At 47.5% G+C, this 19,466-nt stretch overlaps 1 protein-coding gene across 1 annotated transcript in view; it reads right to left on the reverse strand.

Moving 5' to 3' along the window:
* Positions 1 to 450: 450 nt before the first annotated feature.
* The window catches only part of KISS1R (KISS1 receptor), a 241,624-nt gene continuing 222,608 nt past the window's right edge, over positions 451 to 19,466 (reverse strand). The window contains exons 4-5 of the mRNA XM_086946308.1: positions 9,944 to 10,182; positions 451 to 908 (exon numbers count right to left, since the gene is read on the reverse strand). Of these exons, the coding sequence (XP_086802434.1) occupies positions 552 to 908; positions 9,944 to 10,182 (596 nt within the window). The 3' untranslated portion in view covers positions 451 to 551. The remainder of the gene's footprint in view (positions 909 to 9,943; positions 10,183 to 19,466) is intronic.

Here is a 19,466-nt window from a genome sequence, read left to right on the forward strand (position 1 = left end):
TTTCCCTTTGTTCTTAAGTATATGGGTCTCAGAATCCTAGGCGAGTTTCTCGCTTTTTCTGGGAATTATATTCGGGGTGTCTGCCTCTGTTCAGGCTTAGTCCCAGCTGCTGTTCCTGGATATTCCAGACAGTATATTGTTCCCTCTTGAGGATGTGTTCCTTCATTCCCAACTCTTCTACAAGAAGCTTTCCAGTGAAGCAGCTTCTCAAATGCTTGCTCCCTTCAGGGCACTTTGTAGACTTTTTCTGTCGGAGCTCGAAGATGTGTTGTGACGGTGTCCTTTACCACGATAGTCCAGTGTCCTGAGAAAATACCTGAAGTCTGAGCTGGTTCTGATGGCTTTCTACCATCCCCCACAAAAATATATACCTGTACATAAATATACATTTTTATAGTCGTGAAGAAAAAGGATCTTCTTCTCTATTTTACAAAAATACTTGTTTCTCCTTTTCCTCCACATCTTCTAGAGGAGTTTGTCAAAAAGTCAACATTGTCCTTGACGTTGACATTCCCCATTGGATGCCTCATCCCATGTTCTGCGGCCTTGCGCTATGTGCCGGACGAGACAAAGTGCATCTCGGTGTTGACGTTGGCATTGGCAGCGTTGGTGCTCCCCACTCGCTGCTTGAAGACGAAGGGGAAGACCTTCTTGAAGGCCTTGCGAAAGTTGGCGCCCATGAAGGCGTAGACGATGGGGTTGATGGAGGAGTTGGTGTAGGACATGCAGTGGGCCCAGATCTTCACCTTGTACGTGTAGTAGTTGCGCTGGAAGCTGGGGCTGAAGGCCTGGAACAGGATGTAGAGCTGGATGGGCCCCCAGCAGAGGGTGAACAGCATGACGACCACTGCAACCATGCGAGAGATCTTGGCGCGCATGGCCTCCGATCGCTCCGCTAGGAGCTGCACCTGTGTTGGGTAACAAAGAGACAACAGTTGGAAGTATGTGACACACAGTGTACCGCAGAATGCAACGCTAGGAGGAAGACTGATAGAGAAACACTGGGAGGGGAATGGACCTTGGAAATATCAAAATATATAATCCCAGAATGCACCTGTGCATTGGTCTGCATCTCATGGGCACACCACCCGGGTCTTGTTGAACCAGGATTCTATGAAACTCGTATAGAGCCCAAAGTTCATTACATTGTTGTACTCCCCACGAAGGGATGGAAATAACATGATACATCTCATTGAGATAGAACACTGTAGTCTTGGACGCAGGCCCAGAACCTTCTGCCATGCATTGCGCGCCCTGTTTCGAAGGGTCTGGGTGTATCCCAGCATCAGACACACAACCCCTGTGCTAGAGATCCTTATACCCACCCCATGGAAACTCACCTTTCCCAGCCAATCCCTGGCTCCCAAGCTTCTCCATGTATGGCCGCCCCCTCTACACGAAGTGCCTTTGACTCACACATGGCCCTCAATAACTCCACTTCCACCCGGGTGTTCACCATCAGCTGTAGCCACGAGTTTCATTCCTTGCAAACAGATGACTCTCCAGGCTGGCCTTCAGCAATACCATTGGCTGGATCAGCAATTACATGTTCCAATATGGCGCCCACACTGTGACTAGGTTTTACACCCCCCAAATGTGTCACTGCTGTGGCTAACACGCTGCTGCATTTATTTGATTTTGTTATTGACCACTCCAGTAGGTTCCTTCTAGCGAATGCTATTACAGTTTTCACCACGCAGTTGGCTACTGCTGCGGTGATCATTCTTCGCATGCCACCCGCTCCTTCTGCATATGTTCTAATATGGCGCTCACCTTTGAGACTAGGTATGACACACGGATGTGTCACTACTACGTGCCGCACTGTCTTGCCTTCTAGCTGTTTTCTAGGTCGGTATTACCGCAAGGTACCTCACTGTTAAGTTGTTTGAGTGTTTGGTTTACCCTTGATACTCATGAGGACACCAACCACGGTGTAGATAGTTATTTTATTCATGGTCTTGACAAATGCCAACTGATCGCCCCACAACCTAGGCATGAAACATGTTGACCTCTACCCTTTAGCCACCGCGGAACATTATACCAGTGGTGCGCCAACTCAAGTTTTAGCCAGGGTAAGTGGACTCGCTAATTCAAATTAAAATTAATTTTAAGTACCAGTGTGCCCAGTTTTAAATTTCCCTCATATTTTACTCACACGCTTCACACTCCTCGACACCGTTAGGCCCTAAACTCGCGCCGCACTTTACGACTTTGGGAACAAAAGATCTCCAAAAAACAGCCCCTCATAGGGTGCCCATCATCCGTTGCAGCGCCGGCCTGACGAGGAGTGAGCCCTATGATGAAGCATGACACCCAGCTGCGTGTGAGGGCCCGTGCTCCAAAGTGTCATACTCCCGCTCCGACTTTTGGACATTTCATTGTACCGACTAGTCCTCTACTGTCCTTTCTTTGGTATTTCCAAAGAACTGCATACCTTTGTTTCAATACATATGTCCAGGGGCATGTATGCTGGACCTAGAAGCGCCCCAGTCATCCTTACTTTTGATATAAACTTCAGAAGTGCCATCTTCTCCAGAATTCCCAAAACCCTCCCAACATTCCCTTAAAACGACCTTACACCCCAATGCACAACTCATGGCGAGCCGGCTCAATCGGTATCCCCTCTGTGTCTCACCGTAGAGCGCTCTACACTGCAATGGCCTTCGAATGGGCCTGCGTCTTATTGCAAAGACGTTTACCTCCAGGAACCCACCGACCTGCCGGGAAGCCCTGCATATCCGGGGAAGGCGGCCTATGGGAAGTGAGAAAATACCCTGAGAACTGCACCCCAACTTTGGAAGTGAAGGTTATATACCGAACTCTGGCCCTTGAAGCTGCACCCCGACCCTGGAGGTGGAGCTTATATACCCAGGTCTGACCCTGAGAACTGCTCCCCAACTTTGGAAGTGGAGGTTATATACTCAACTCAAATTCTGAGAACTGCACCCCAACCCTCACGGTTTCCAATTTCAATGCAAGGTTAAGACTTGTGGATTTCGGGCAGGCCTTCTCAGAGGTAATACTTTACCGCTCACAGCCCTCCGACGCCCTCACCCCCGCCGCCCCAATCTGACATGAACCTACATGCAACTGCAAACCCCTTTCTTTATCATGAAATTAAGCGTACAGATGCCCCTCCAACAACAACTTGCATGAATAAGATGTGATGTCATTGTTCGCATATTCCAAGGACACAGGCCCAGCGACAATGGAGTCCACCAGCTGGAGTGGAAGAAACCTGCCTGACGCCACCTCACAGGCACTACGAAGAGCTGCCTCAGCCTCCCCCGCCCTGCGAGACTGAGACGGAGGCGCGTGGGGCACTCTGGCAGGAACCCATCGGCCCATTGCAGGCACTCTATCTCCTCTGCCTTGTTTCATTAACAATGGCTGCTGTTTCTACACAAAGTGTGGGCTGCAGAAGTGAGCAGACCTCGAGGGGTTTGGAGCCCCCTCTATCCCCCAGTGGGTGCTGATCTCACCGATCCTCCCTTCTGGGCGCTATCCTTCCCATGAGGCTCTTCTGACATTGTGCTGCCCTTCTTTCTGCCCTCATACCCATGGCCCCTCCGACCTCAACCCTTCCTGAGTACACAAGTCATCTGCTGCATTCAAATCAAATCAAATAAATTTGTATAGCGCGCTACTCACCCGCTAGGGTCTCAAGGCGCAGGGAGGGGGGGAGTCGCTACTGCTCGAACAGCCAGGTCTTGAGTTGTTTCCTGAAGGAGAGATGATCCTGGGTCAGCCGGATCGGGGGGAGTTCTGTGTCTTGGCCGCCAGGTAGGATGAAGATCTTCCTACGACGGTAGATTTGCGAATTTGTGGGACGGTGGCGAGGGCGAGGCTGGCGGATCGGAGGGGGTGTGGGTGTGTAGAATGTGAGGCGGTTGTTGAGGTATTTGGGTCCCATGTTGTGGAGAGCCTTGTGTGCGTGGGTGAGGAGCCTCAATGTGATCCTTTTGCTGACGGGGAGCCAGTGCAGGTCTTTCAGATGGGCCGAGATGTGACTGTGACGGGGGATGTTCAGGATGAGTCGTGCCGAAGTGTTCTGTATGCGCTGGTGTCTTTTCTGGAGTTTGGCTGTGGTTCCAGCGTAGAGGGTATCCCGTAGTCCAGACGGCTGGTGACTAGGGCCTGGGTGACCGTCTTCCTGGTTTCGGTGGGGATCCATTGGAAGATCTTACGGAGCATGCGCAGGGTGTTGAAGCAGGATGACGAGACGGCGTTGACTTGCTTGGTCATCGTGAGGGAGGAGTCCAGGATGAAGCCCAGGTTGCGTGCATGGTCCGTTGGCTTGGGGGTGGTGTCCAGGGCAGGGGGCCACCAGGATTCGTCCCAGGTCGAGGGGGATGGTACCAGGATGAGGACTTCCGTCTTGTCTGAGTTCAGTTTCAGATGGCTGAGCTTCATCCATTCCGCGACGTCCTTCATTCCTTCCTGGAGGCGGGCTCTGGCGGTGGCGGGGTCATTGGTGAGGGAGAGGATCAGCTGGGTGTCGTCAGCGTAGGAGATGATGTTGAGGTTGTGTTGGCGTGCGATGGTTGCGAGGGGGCTCATGTAGACATTGAAGAGGGTGGGGCTGAGCGAGGATCCTTGCGGAACGCCGCAGATGACTTCGGTGGCCGCGGATCAGAACGGGGGGAGGCGGACTCTCTGGGTTCATAAGGTGGGTCACCTGAATTGGACAGCTGGGAAAGGGTTTCCCCATTTTGAATTTGGTGAAACTAGGAACTCTGGATCAGGAATATGCCCACTCTCCACAGGAAGGTATCATATAGGGTGTGTAATCAGCCCAGGGGTCAGTAGTCCATTGGATACTGTTATACACTCCCCACTGACCGCATCTGCCCGGTCCGCCATGTTGGGTCCACCGAGGGAGGTATACTTCAGGAGGAGGTCTCTGTGGTCCTAGGAGGTCAGTTCTGTCTACCTGCCAAGTTTGGAGACGCCAGGCCTGCCAGGAGCCATCTGCACAGCACCAATACCCTGGGCATTTGCTGCAACCAAGACTTGTTGAGTGTCCAGCCCAGGCACCACCAACACCAAAGCTGACCTGCTGACAAGGAACTTCAGGATCAACGAGGCCTGCACTGAGAGAGGCCCTGCTACCCTGTTTTCTTCCCCTCTCCAGGTCACCCAAGTAGAGTGAGAGGCTCCAACGCAAGTGACCTGCTCAACACAATACCTCTGCATCCGAGCTCCACAGTCCGAGTTCACGTAAACTGACGGTGTCCCCTTGCCCGAAAGACCCTCAAGGACCGAGCCCACCTTTGGGTTCTGACAGACCTTTCCCCAAGTTGGCCCAGTTAAAAGATGTAGACCTATGGATGAGGGGGTGGTTGTCATGCCTTGTAGGCCCAACGAGAGGATACATGCCTGTGGGTTTTGAGGTGGTGATTGTCATGCCTCTAAGGCCCACCGAGAGGATACATGCCTATGGGTGTCGAGGTGGTGGTTACATGCCTTGTAGATTAAATGAGAGGACGCATGCCTATGGGTGTCGAGGTGGTGGTTGCATGCCTTATAGATTAAATTACAGGATGCTTGCTTATGGGTGTTGAGGTGGTGGTTGCATGCCTTGTAGATTAAATGACAGGATGCTCTCTTATGGGTGTTGAGGAGGTGGTTGCATGCCTTGTAGATTAAATGACAGGATGCTTGCTTATGGGTGTTGAGGTGGTGGTTGCATGCCTTGTAGATTAAATGACAGGATGCTCTCTTATGGGTGTTGAGGAGGTGGTTGCATGCCTTCTAGATTAAATGAGAAGATTTATGCTTATGGGTGTTGAGGTGGTGGTTGCCTACCTTGTTGATTAAATGAGAGGACGCATGCCTATGGGTGTCGAGGTGGTGGTTGCATTCCTTATAGATTAAATTACAGGATGCTTGCTTATGGGTGTTGAGGTGGTGGTTGCATGCCTTGTAGATTAAATGACAGGATGCTCTCTTATGGGTGTTGAGGAGGTGGTTGCATGCCTTCTAGATTAAATGAGAGGATCCATGCTTATGGGTGTTGAGGTGGTGGTTGCCTACCTTGTAGATTAAATGAGAGGATGCATGCCTATTTGTGTTGAGGTGGTGGTTGCATGTCTAGTAGCCTCAATAAGAGGAAGCATGCTTATGGGTGTTGAGGTGGCAGTTGCATGCTTTTGTAGATTAAATAAGAGGATGCATGCTCATGGGTGGGGAGGTGGTGGTCGTCATGCGTTGTAGATTAAATGAGAGGATGCATGCTTATGGGTGTTGAGGTGGTGGTTTCATGCCTTGTAGATTAAATGAGAGGATGCATGCTTATGGGTGTTGAGGAGGTGGTTGCAAGCCTTGTACATTAAATGAGAGGATGCATGCTTATGGGTGTTGAGGTGGTGGCTGCATGGCTTGTAGATTAAATGACAGGATGCTCGCTCATGGGTGTTGTAGTGGTGGTTGCATGCCTTGTAGATTAAATGAGAGGATGCATGCCTATTTGTGTTGAGGTGGTGGTTGCATGCCTTATAGATTAAATGACAGGATGCTCGCTTATGGGTGTTGAGCTGGTGGTTGCATGGTTTGTTGATTAAATGAGAGGATGCATGCTTATGGGTGTTGAGGGGGTGGCCATCATGCGTTGTAGGCCCAATTACAAGATGGACGCCTATGGGTGTTGAGGTGGTGGTTGCATGCCTTGTAGATTAAATGAGAGGATGCATGCCTATTTGTGTTGAGGTGGTGGTTGCATGTCTAGTAGCCTCAATAAGAGGAAGCATGCTTATGGGTGTTGAGGTGGCAGTTGCATGCTTTTGTAGATTAAATAGGAGGATGCATGCTCATGGGTGGGGAGGTGGTGGTCGTCATGCGTTGTAGATTAAATGAGAGGACGCATGCCTATGGGTGTCGAGGTGGTGGTTGCAAGCCTTATAGATTACATTACAGGATGCTTGCTTATGGGTGTTGAGGTGGTGATTGCATGGCTTGTAGATTAAATGACAGGAGGCACGCCTATGGGTGTTGAGGAGGTGGTTGCATGCCTTGTAGATTACATTACAGGATGCTCGCTTATGGGTGTTGAGGTGGTGATTGCATGGCTTGTAGATTAAATGAGAGGATGCACGCCTATGGGTGTTGAGGAGGTGGTTGCATGCCTTGTAGATTAATTGAGAGGATGCATGCCTGAAGGTGTTGAGGTGGTGGTCGTCATGCCTTGTAGATTAAATGAGAGGACGCATGCCTATGGGTGTCGAGGTGGTGGTTGCATGCCTTATAGATTAAATGACAGGATGCCTGCTTATGGGTGTTGAGGTGGTGGTTGCATGCCTTGTAGATTAAATGAGAGGATGCATGCTTATGGGTGTTGAGGTGCTGGTTGTCATATGTTGTAGGCCCAATGACAAGATGCATGCCTATGGGTGAAGAGGTGGTGGTTTCATGCCTTGTTGATTAAATCAGAGGATGTGCGCTTATGGGTGTTGAGGAGGTGGTTGCAAGCCTTGTACATTAAATGAGAGGATGCATGCTTATGGGTGTTGAGGTGGTGGTTTCATGCCTTGTAGATTAAATGAGAGGATGCATGCTTATGGGTGTTGAGGAGGTGGTTGCAAGCCTTGTACATTAAATGAGAGGATGCATGCTTATGGGTGTTGAGGTGGTGGCTGCATGGCTTGTAGATTAAATGACAGGATGCTCGCTCATGGGTGTTGTAGTGGTGGTTGCATGCCTTGTAGATTAAATGAGAGGATGCATGCCTATTTGTGTTGAGGTGGTGGTTGCATGCCTTATAGATTAAATGACAGGATGCTCGCTTATGGGTGTTGAGCTGGTGGTTGCATGGTTTGTTGATTAAATGAGAGGATGCATGCTTATGGGTGTTGAGGGGGTGGCCATCATGCGTTGTAGGCCCAATTACAAGATGGACGCCTATGGGTGTTGAGGTGGTGGTTGCATGCCTTGTAGATTAAATGAGAGGATGCATGCCTATTTGTGTTGAGGTGGTGGTTGCATGTCTAGTAGCCTCAATAAGAGGAAGCATGCTTATGGGTGTTGAGGTGGCAGTTGCATGCTTTTGTAGATTAAATAAGAGGATGCATGCTCATGGGTGGGGAGGTGGTGGTCGTCATGCGTTGTAGATTAAATGAGAGGACGCATGCCTATGGGTGTCGAGGTGGTGGTTGCAAGCCTTATAGATTACATTACAGGATGCTTGCTTATGGGTGTTGAGGTGGTGATTGCATGGCTTGTAGGTTAAATGACAGGAGGCACGCCTATGGGTGTTGAGGAGGTGGTTGCATGCCTTGTAGATTACATTACAGGATGCTCGCTTATGGGTGTTGAGGTGGTGATTGCATGGCTTGTAGATTAAATGAGAGGATGCACGCCTATGGGTGTTGAGGAGGTGGTTGCATGCCTTGTAGATTAATTGAGAGGATGCATGCCTGTAGGTGTTGAGGTGGTGGTCGTCATGCCTTGTAGATTAAATGAGAGGACGCATGCCTATGGGTGTCGAGGTGGTGGTTGCATGCCTTATAGATTAAATGACAGGATGCCTGCTTATGGGTGTTGAGGTGGTGGTTGCATGCCTTGTAGATTAAATGAGAGGATGCATGCTTATGGGTGTTGAGGTGCTGGTTGTCATATGTTGTAGGCCCAATGACAAGATGCATGCCTATGGGTGAAGAGGTGGTGGTTTCATGCCTTGTTGATTAAATCAGAGGATGTGCGCTTATGGGTGTTGAGGAGGTGGTTGCAAGCCTTGTACATTAAATGAGAGGATGCATGCTTATGGGTGTTGAGGTGGTGGTTTCATGCCTTGTAGATTAAATGAGAGGATGCATGCTTATGGGTGTTGAGGAGGTGGTTGCAAGCCTTGTACATTAAATGAGAGGATGCATGCTTATGGGTGTTGAGGTGGTGGCTGCATGGCTTGTAGATTAAATGACAGGATGCTCGCTCATGGGTGTTGTAGTGGTGGTTGCATGCCTTGTAGATTAAATGAGAGGATGCATGCCTATTTGTGTTGAGGTGGTGGTTGCATGCCTTATAGATTAAATGACAGGATGCTCGCTTATGGGTGTTGAGCTGGTGGTTGCATGGTTTGTAGATTAAATGAGAGGATGCATGCTTATGGGTGTTGAGGAGGTGGCCATCATGCGTTGTAGGCCCAATTACAAGATGGACGCCTATGGGTGTTGAGGTGGTGGTTGCATGCCTTGTAGATTAAATGAGAGGACACATGCCTATTTGTGTTGAGGTGGTGGTTGCATGTCTAGTAGCCTCAATAAGAGGAAGTATGCTTATGGGTTTTCAGGTGGCAGTTGCATGCTTTTGTAGATTAAATAAGAGGATGCATGCTCATGGGTGGGGAGGTGGTGGTCGTCATGCGTTGTAGATTAAATGAGAGGACGCATGCCTATGGGTGTCGAGGTGGTGGTTGCAAGCCTTATAGATTACATTACAGGATGCTTGCTTATGGGTGTTGAGGTGGTGATTGCATGGCTTGTAGATTAAATGACAGGAGGCACGCCTATGTGTGTTGAGGAGGTGGTTGCATGCCTTGTAGATTACATTACAGGATGCTCGCTTATGGGTGTTGAGGTGGTGATTGCATGGCTTGTAGATTAAATGAGAGGATGCACGCCTATGGGTGTTGAGGAGGTGGTTGCATGCCTTGTAGATTAATTGAGAGGATGCATGCCTGAAGGTGTTGAGGTGGTGGTCGTCATGCCTTGTAGATTAAATGAGAGGACGCATGCCTATGGGTGTTGAGGCGGAGGTTGCATGCCTTATAGATTAAATGAGAGGATGCATGCTTTTGGGTGTTGAGGTGGTGGTGGTTGTATGTTTGGTAGACTCAATGAGAGGATGCTCGTTTATGGGTGTTGGGGTGGCGATTGTCATGTGTCATAGGCCCAATGACAGGATGCGCGCCTGAAGATGCTAGCGATGCTGGTGCACGCAGATACGATACCTGGTAGTTATTGTCCACAGGCTCCACACTAGGGTGGCCCATCTGGTACACCATGGCGCTGTAGCAGATGCAGATGGTCAGCAGTGGCAGAAGGTAGACGGCCAGGAAGTTGTAGAGGATGAACGCCTTCTCATGGTAGACGGAGGGGAAGGACTCGCTGCAGTAGGTTTGGGGCCCGAACCAGTATCCCTCGGTGAGATGGTTGTAGATAGGAACAGGAATGGAGACGATGAAGGATCCTGGAGGGAAGAGCAGGAGCAGCTTTACTTCACTTTCACAACAGCCAAGATGGACACGGGGGGTTAGGATGTAACAAACATGCATGCGTACGAGAAGTTGTACTTTCATCAGGGAAACATTATCAACTTTAAAGGATGAACAGGGACGTTCACCTCAGGAAAGATGGGATGAGCAAATAACGGTGGGGCATATTATCAAGCACAGCGTTAACATTATTGCTGCTTTAGAGGCAGAAAACTGCCGCTAAAGCGGCGATAAAGGGCTTGATAATACGCCGTGGAGAATTTCCATAGAAGCCCATGTTCACACCAGAACCTGGGCTTCTATGGGAATTCACAAGGGCGTATTTTATCAAGCCCATTATCGCCGCTTTAACGGCAGTTTCCTGCGAGAATGTTAACGCAGTTTCTTGATAATATGCCCCTGTGTACCTTCACATGGCACGTCCCAGGTGCATGAAGGGCAGAAAAAACCCTCTAAAAACTGGAGGTCAGAGGCCAAATGTCAGTGCCACAGGTCACATGTCAGAATCTGTGGCCCGACGTCAATGTGAAAAGGCAGGATTCGGGGTCAAAGAAAGGTCATTGTACTCACCACCCCCTTCATGGTTTTTTTTTTACATCTAAATGCACTCAATATTCCCCCGCCCCCTGCTCTGGCTTCTGCTTCTAGTTATTGATGACTTCTTTTTTGTCTTGTGTGGTGTTTGTTTCTCCTCTCGAAGATCAATGCCACTCGTCCTTCTAATAGCATTCAGGTGGGCACTTGAGAAGCCCTCGCCTCTGAGCAGCAGCTTGAATCAGGAAAGAAGAAAGACTGCCTTGCTCACAGTGTCCCCAACAGCCTCTCAGGGACCGTCAATGGCCACTCCTGAGAAAAGAGGCAGCCAGGGGGAGGAGCCAATCTGGCCAGGAGCCTGCCTGCTCCACAAATCCCCAGTTAACTGGGGTGCTTCGGAGACTTGTATCTCCGCTCTGAAGCTTCCTTGCTCCAGTTTCTTCGCCACCCACAGACCTGGCCATCCAGACAAGCATTTGGGGGCATATTAACAACCGCCAGTGATAATTATCGCTGGCCGTGCTTAGCGATAATTTTATTATCGCAGGCTATCTCTGTAATTTATCACCCTGGTAGGGCGTTATTAACAACGCGTTACTCCAGGGCGATAAAAATTCCAGAGATAGCGAGTTTATCGCCGTTTTACAGGGAACATCGCTGGTTTTCCAGCGATGTTCCATGCAAAACAGCGATAACCTTGCTGATACGACCCACAGCATAATCCACCCCAATGTCAGGGATAGGTAAGTCTGCATTTTAGCAGATATTAGTTTTTGGAGATAGCAGCATTTTTCTCCCAAAACTAACATGTGCTAAAATGCTGGGGCAGCCTTGTAAATATTGCGATGTGAACATCAGCGATATTTGCAAGGTTGTTTAGCCGGGGTACACCCAGTAACGCCCACTTTGCATCTCATTAGAGATGAAAAGGGAGGCGTTTGGAAAAAGGGTGCTAACATGCGATTATGCATGTTAGCACCCTCTTGTAAATAGGGTGATAGTTTTATCTCCGCTTTTTTGGCTTCTTAAGCTAAAATAGCGGAGATGAAGCCCTTGTAAATATGCCCCTCTGTCCTTCAGAAGAGGAGCACTGACTTGGTCTTTTTCTCACCTACATTTTGAACAGCGCCTAGAGACTTTGTGCGTTTTGCAAATGATTTTAACTTCACCCTTGTACCAGTCTGCAATCACCCCTCACCCCGCAGTTCCTTTCAGATTCTCTTCAAGGGGCCAGGGGGCCCTGGGATCAGTACAGAAAGAGCCAGGAATGAAAGTCAGGGCCGGAGAGCCAGGCTCCATATCTTGACCATGCACAGCCCAGGCACTGGCCAGGCTCGGCGAACAACCCCCTCATTGAGGCCTGAAGCGGCTCCGAGCTCCTTTGGGCTCCAAGCCCGAGGGCGGAGTCTTGGTGCACGGCTGACCTCTAGGCCATACCTGTGACCTTGGCCAAGATCTGAGTTTTTTTTGTTTTACTGACATTATTGGTATATTATACCGACAGGGGCTTCAGCCTGCTCTTTTTGTCCACTGCTCTGTGTTGTATTTGTATTTGTATTTGTGAGTATTTATTAAGCGCAGCCTATCGCTCCGGAAGGAGCATCTTGGCGCTGAGAGATTGTGTGTGGATGGGATTGGATGATGGAAGCTCTAGATAGCGGCCATAACATAAGCATCAGATTGTTGATAGACCCAGGTCTTCAGTTGTTTCCTGAAAAGACTCTCAGTCTCAACCAGTCTGAGGTGTAAAGGTAAGTTGTTCCAGGCCCTTGCTGCTAGGACTGTGAAAGTTTTTCCGCCCCTGGTTTTATATTTATACCTCGGAATCTTGGTAAGGTTACCACCGGAGGATCTCAAACTTCGTACGGGGTCATAGTGAACAAAGCGGTTGACAAGGTATTTCGGACCGATGTTTTTAAGTGCTTTGAAAACTGTTAGTAGAAGCTTGAAGAGGATCCTCTTGTGCAGGGGCAACCAGTGAAGACGATTTAATGCTGCTGAGGCTGAGGATTTCCTGGGAAGTTTTAACACTAATCTTGCAGCTGCGTGCTGTACACTTTGCAACTTCTTCAGTGTGGACTTTTTCACTCCAGCCATCAACCCATTGCAATAGTCGAGTCGGGAGAGTATTAATGCGACCACGACCGATTTCCTGGATGCGATGGGGAGGAAGTCAAAGAATTTTTTTAAAGATTTGATAAGTCCGAAACAGCAGCCTGCCGTGATCCTGACGTGATCATCAAAGGAAAGGGCTGTATCAAATTGTTGTCACTCACAAATGTCTCCTCCCACTGCAGCATATAGTATGGGGCAGCAGCCTGGCCCGCTTCAGACATTGGCCAACCCCACTGTGAGTGACAGCCTCCTGATCTTTTACAAGTGATACATCTGGATACCAATGTAGTTCCCTTTAGGGTCAGGGCTGCTGTGTGTGTGTGTGTTTTGAGACAAGGATTATGTTACTTACCCTGTATGCATCTCTTATTGGCACGTAGTGCTGTAGATTCACGTGCTTTGCTTACTCCTGCCCTCTAGTGTTGGGTCCAGATGTTTGCAAGTTTGTATTTCTTCGAATAAGTCTTTTCAAGTCACAAGGTAAGGTGACTCCTCCTTTCGGTGATATTGCACATGGGCATCAACTCCATTGTTCGATTGTTTTCCAGCAAGAGTGTGAGAATGAAGTAACCAAGTGTAGTATAAATATGTCCATGCGTATGCAGTGTGAATAATAAGAACAACACCAACCACAGGTATCCAGGTAGGAGGGCGCATGTGAATCTACAGCTCTCCATGCCAAGAACAGATGCTTACAGGGTAAGTAACATAATCCGTTTGAGGCGTTTGTGCTGTAGATACACATGCCTTACATAGACTGTGTAGAAGTACCCTCCAAAAGTGGTGGCTAACCAGTGGGTGTTGCCATTGTTTGAAAAAGTGTTTTTAGCACTGCTCGCCCTACATTAGCTTGTTGACAAACTAATACATTCACACAATAATGTTTGTACATGTGTGTGCTGTAGCCTATGTAGCTGCTTTACATATGTCAACTAAGAGAAAGTTACCTAAAAAGGCCATAGACACTCCTATTTTGCGTGTAGAATATACTCTAGGAGGTATGGTTAAAGTTCTTTTAGTTTTAACATAACAAGTTTGAATGCACTTAACAATCCACCTAGAAATACCGGATTTAAAATATGATTTCCTTTACGAGGTGGAGTAAATGCAACAAAAAGTTGTTTTGTTTTATGGAAATCTTTTGTCCTCTCAATATAGTACAATAGTGCTCTTTTGACATCAAGTGTGTGTAGAGCCCTTTCTGCTACTGAATCTGGTTGAAGGAAGAACACGGGTAACTGAACTGATTGGTTAATATGAAACGCAGAAACTACTTTTGGAAGGAATTTTGGGTTTGTACGAAGAACCACTCAGTCTTTGTGAAGCTGAAAGAAAGGTTCTTCTAAGGTTAATGCATGTAGCTCACCAACTCATCTTAATGAAGTGATAGCAATTGTAAAGGCAACCTTCCATGAAAGAAATTGTAATACACAACTGTGTAAAGGCTCAAAAGGTGGACCCATAAGCCTTGTGAGAACAATATTAAGGTTCCAGACAGGTGCAGGTAGTACCTTTGGTGATATAATTTTTTCAGCTCTCCCATAAAAGCTTTAATAATTGGAATTTTGAATAAGGACAAATGCTGTCTGTTTTGCAGATATGCAGCTGCTGCCGCATGGTATAGTCGGATGGATGTGTAGGTTAAGCTAACTTGCTGTACATGCAAAAGATAGCAAATAATGTTTTATATAGATGCATCTTGCGGATCAATTGTGTTATTATTACAATATATCACAAACCTATTCCACTTTGCTGCACAATATGCTCTAGTGGTAGGTTTTCTGACTTCCTTACGAACTGACATACAATCTGGTGGTAGGTATAGGTATCCGATTTCTATGATTTCAGGAGCCAGATCGCTAGGTTGAGCTCCTTGGGGTTTGGATGTCTGATTTCTCCATGGTTCTGTGTGAGAAGGTTGGAAGTGAAGTGCAGTTTTTGGTGTGGAACTACTGACAATTCTAGTAGTGTGGTGAACCACGGTTGACGAGCCCACAAGGGAGCCACTAGAATAAGTGTCAGTGATGACTGCCTCAGTTTCCGCACCAGAAATTGGAGAGGGAGAGGCTGAAAAGCGTAAGCAAATATCCATGACCGCTTCATCCATAGGGCACTGCCTTTGGATAGATGGTGTGGGAATCTGGAGGTGAAGTTTGGGCATTTTGTGTTCTTTGCTGTGGCAAAGAGGACTATTTGTGGGAATCCCCCTTTCTGGACGTATGGGAGGAGAACATGGGGATGAACTTCCCATTCATGTATTTGTTGCCGCATCCTGCAGAGGTCAGCAAATTGTTTGTTTATTCCTGGAAGGTGGTCGGCCAGAAGATTAATTTTGTGATGCATTGCCCAACACCATATGGTCTGAGAGAGGCATGACAAATGTAGAGAGTGCCCCCCCCCCTGTTTTTGTACATAGTACATTGCTGTCATATTTTCCGTCCAGACTAAGACAACTTTTCCTACTAGGTGGGGCTGGAAAGCTTTTAGTGCTAATTGAACTGCTAGAAGTTCCAAGTAATTGATGTGGAGACTTTTGTGTTTGGTGTCGCATCAACCTTGAAATGTCATATGCTGGTAATGGGCCCCCAACCTGTGAGAGATGCATCTGCTGTTAGTACGATTTGTGGAATAGGGTCGATGAATGGCTGCCCTTTCGATAGGTTTTGTATGTTCCAGCACTGCACGGAGCGATGAGTGCTGCTGTCTACCAACAATAAGAACTATTAATTGAGCCTTTGATTGATTTCACTGACGTGCTAAGCATTCCCGTAGAGGCCACATATGCAGTCTTGCATGGCGTACTATTGTAATGCATGATGACATCATTCCTAACAGCTGCATGAAAGTTTTCTCTGTTAGGTACTGGTAGTTTTGAAAGTGTAGTAATACAGTTTGAACGTTTTAAATTCTGGCTGCATTGGGAGAGGCTGGAGCTGTGTGAGTGTTTACCGTTGCTCCTAGATATGTTTGCAGTTGTGAGGGTTGAAGATGGGACTTTTGTGCATTGTAAATCCCAGTTGATGGAGAAGGTGCATTGTAAACACTTTTTCTATGTGTTGGCTGTGATGAGCCAATCCTCCAGATATAAGAAGACATGAATCTGTTGTCTTCTTAGAAGAGCTGCAACTACTGCCAGACTGTTTGTGAATACTCTGGGTGCAGGAGTCACTCCAAAAGGAAGTACTTTGAATTTATAGTGATTTCCTGCTATCACATTTCTGAGAGATTTGCAATGTGCTGGATGGATATAAATATGGAAATATGCGTCCTTTAAGTCTTGTGTGGTCATAAAGTCGCCTTGTTGTAGGAGTGGAAGCACTTGTTGAAGGGTAACCATATGGAAGTGTTCTGACAGTATGTATAGGTTTAACAGCCCGAGATCTAAAATTGGTCGTAGGGACTCGTCCTCTTTGGGGGTTAGGAGTAAAGTGAGTAAACCCCTGAGCCTTGGTGTTTTAATGGAACTGGTTCTATAGCTCCTTTTGTTAGAAGAGCTTGTACGTCTTGTTTGAGAAGCTCTTGGTGTTGTAACAAGAGTGAATGCGAGGTGGAATATCGTGAGGATTGCTGGTAAGCTCCAGGCAATAACAATGTTGGATAATACCCAAAACCCATTTGTCTGTTGTGATGGATTGCCAAACGGGTAGAAACTGTTGTAATCTTCCCCCGACAGGTGATGAATGGTCGGGGAAGTAGAAGCAAGTTACTGCTGGTTAGGGGACTGGGAGGTATGTGTTGGTGTACCTTTCCCTCTTCCTCTACAATTGTTTCCTCTATAGTTCCCCTATAGAATCCTCTAGAGGGGGGTGATAGTGTTTGTGTTTTATATGAAGATGCAGCCACGTCTGAGGTGTTAGTGATATTTTTGGAGCCTCCTCTGTAAAAGGAGCGATGAAAGGAACCTCTGGTAGAAGAAGATTGAAGTGCTCCCATAACTTTGTCAATTCAGTATCTTTTTTCATTTTTTCAAGGGACTGGTCTATTTGAGGCCCAAGAAGGGTTTTCCTATAAAAGGTACATTAAGGATGGTTTGTTGCACCTCAGGTTTGAAACCAGAGCTTCTGAGCCGTGCATGTCTCCTGAGCAGAAGGCTAGTGTTGATTCCTCTAGCTGCAGTATCTGCCGTATCTAAAGCACACCTAATAGATGAATTAGAAATAGGTTTCCCCTCTGAAACTATTGCCTGCCCCCTCTTTTTGTGTTCTTCTGGGAGATATTTTAATAATTCTGCCATCTCACCCCAGTGAGCTCTATCGTACCTGGACATGAGACCCTGTGTATTATCTATACGCCAATGGTTGGCTGATTGAGCAGCCACTCTTTATCCCAATGGATCGATGAGTTTGGATTCTTTATCCGGAGGTGGTGCTTCCCCTGATGCGATGCGAATTTGCCCTTTTACGGGCATTAGAGACCACTAATGAATCCAAAGGCAACTGACCCCTGAAAAAAACTGGGTCAGATGGAGGGGGTTATATTTTTTGTCCAGTCTAGGTGTTACTATACATGTTCTAACTAGGTCTTTTAAAATATAATTAGTATGTCTCAACATACCTTTAAGGATAGGCAACATTTGTGTTGTTCTGTGTGTGTTCCCTAATGTTTCACATAGAAAATCTTCCTCTAGTGATTCTTGGCGTAAAACAACTTGCAAACACCCAGACCCAACACTAGATGGCAGGAGTATGCAAAGTATGTGTATCTACAGCACACATGCCTCGAACAAAAGCATTTCTGCTGGTAGCCAATTTTTATCTTCATAATGGTATGGGTCTGGCAGCACCCACTGTAGTAAAGCTTTACCAAAAGCTAGACAAACAAAACAAACATTGACAAGGCCAAATGGCTTGGCAGCCAATGCCAAACCTATAGGTTTTGCCAATACTTGTTGGCAGCGGCTAGTGGGACAGAGACTGATTTTAGCCCTTCACTTCCTTTATGGATTTATTTTTCTTGATTGGAACTTTTGGTTTCGTGAACTATTTTCAACATTTTCATTTTATTTCTTTATCAGCTTATTTTCTTTCTATTTAACTTTAGGTGCACCTTCATTTCTTGGGTTCTGGGCTATAATTATTTGGTGTGTGGTTCCTACGTCCTGCCAAGTTTTTGGGGGGATCTAACTTTAATGCGAGGTCATCGAGCTCCAGCACAGCGCTCTGCTACATCTAAATTTCCGAGGACAATCCTAATCAATCGTGGGGATTCTCGAATTAAAGAGCTGGCTCTGGGAAAGGCAATGCAGCAGGGCCAGTTCTCTTTGCCAGAAGTGCCCCTGTGTGGAATCTTCTGCTGTGCAGTTGCAGCCAGGCGCCGAAGGGGCTTTGTTCAAATGCTCCCTCTATATAAAGCGCAAGGGGTACAGGCTAGTATTGCTCAGCAATCAAAATCAAACAAACGTTTTTTTAGGACTGTCATGTTGATCAGGCCAATCTACCAAAGGAGAGCAAAGGTCAGGTCCAGAGATGAGTTGCACTTGCATCATTAGCCCAGCTACAGCTCAGCAATCATAAAGGAAGCTTCTCTCGGACGGGCAGTTTCATCTGCTTTCGAAGGTTCCAGAAGCTCAGGAGTTTTTGCACCGGATTTCTAAAACTTGGGGCCATATTATCAAGAAAGGGCGATACATTATCGCCGCTTTAGCAGCAGTTTCCTGCCGATAAAAGCGGCGATAATCTGTAATGATGTTTAATAATCACAGGCAGCAAGTATATTCAGTGGAACTCTGTTTTATTTAAGTACAATATTATCTTATCAGAGGAGCGCCGGCCGGCGCTGTCCTCCGTGCAATTCTCGGTGCGCTACTGGTTGCGCGCGCATCCGGCGCCAACATGGCCGCCCCACGTCACGTCTACGTGACGTGCGTAAACTAGAATGCTACATATCTCCCCCTTTTACCAAAGTCTTAAGCAGTAACTTACACGTCATTGTCCAATTCAAAGTCTCGAAATCTGGAGGGCCTTACCACCTGCCTTCCGCTCCTGGTAACCCTACCGGCGTTCTCTTGAGTCCCTTGATACTGCCTTCCAGTTCCTTCCATTTCTTCACTCACCGCTCCATCACCGTTCATGCTCCTCCCCGACTGGTCCATCTCAGCTCCTTGAGTCTCGCTCGCTTCTTCACCTTCTCGCACCTTCTCTGCACTTGCTCCATCACATTGCTCACTTCCACTTTGCCTACTCTCCACGTTCAATTCATCCATGTCTTCACCTTCCGTTCCAAGTCGTTCCCATCTCAATACCTTGTTGCACCGGGCCATGCGGTCCTGCGACCACACGTTACCATCGCTCAGCAGGGCCGCTCGATCATACACTTCCTTGACTTGCATAGGCTTGCTATACTTGCTGTCTCCTTTCTTTTGTAGAGTGGCTAGCTTTACTCTCACCCACTCTCCCCTTTCCAGACCAGTCTCTTTCACATTCCTCCGTTTGTTGTAGTGGTTGGTGTAGATTGTTTGTGCTCTTTCCAGGTTGGCCCGTACCACTGCAGGGGACCACTCACTGGTGACAACCTTTTCCTTCCAGATTCTGTTGTCATGCGTGAAGGGTTCTCGTCCTCTCAATATTTGAAACGGGCTGTACCCCGTGCCTGTGGGGGTTATTCTGTAGGC

The sequence above is a fragment of the Lissotriton vulgaris genome, chromosome 12 (assembly GCF_964263255.1).
Source record: "Lissotriton vulgaris chromosome 12, aLisVul1.2, whole genome shotgun sequence".
Taxonomy (NCBI): Eukaryota; Metazoa; Chordata; class Amphibia; order Caudata; family Salamandridae; genus Lissotriton; species Lissotriton vulgaris.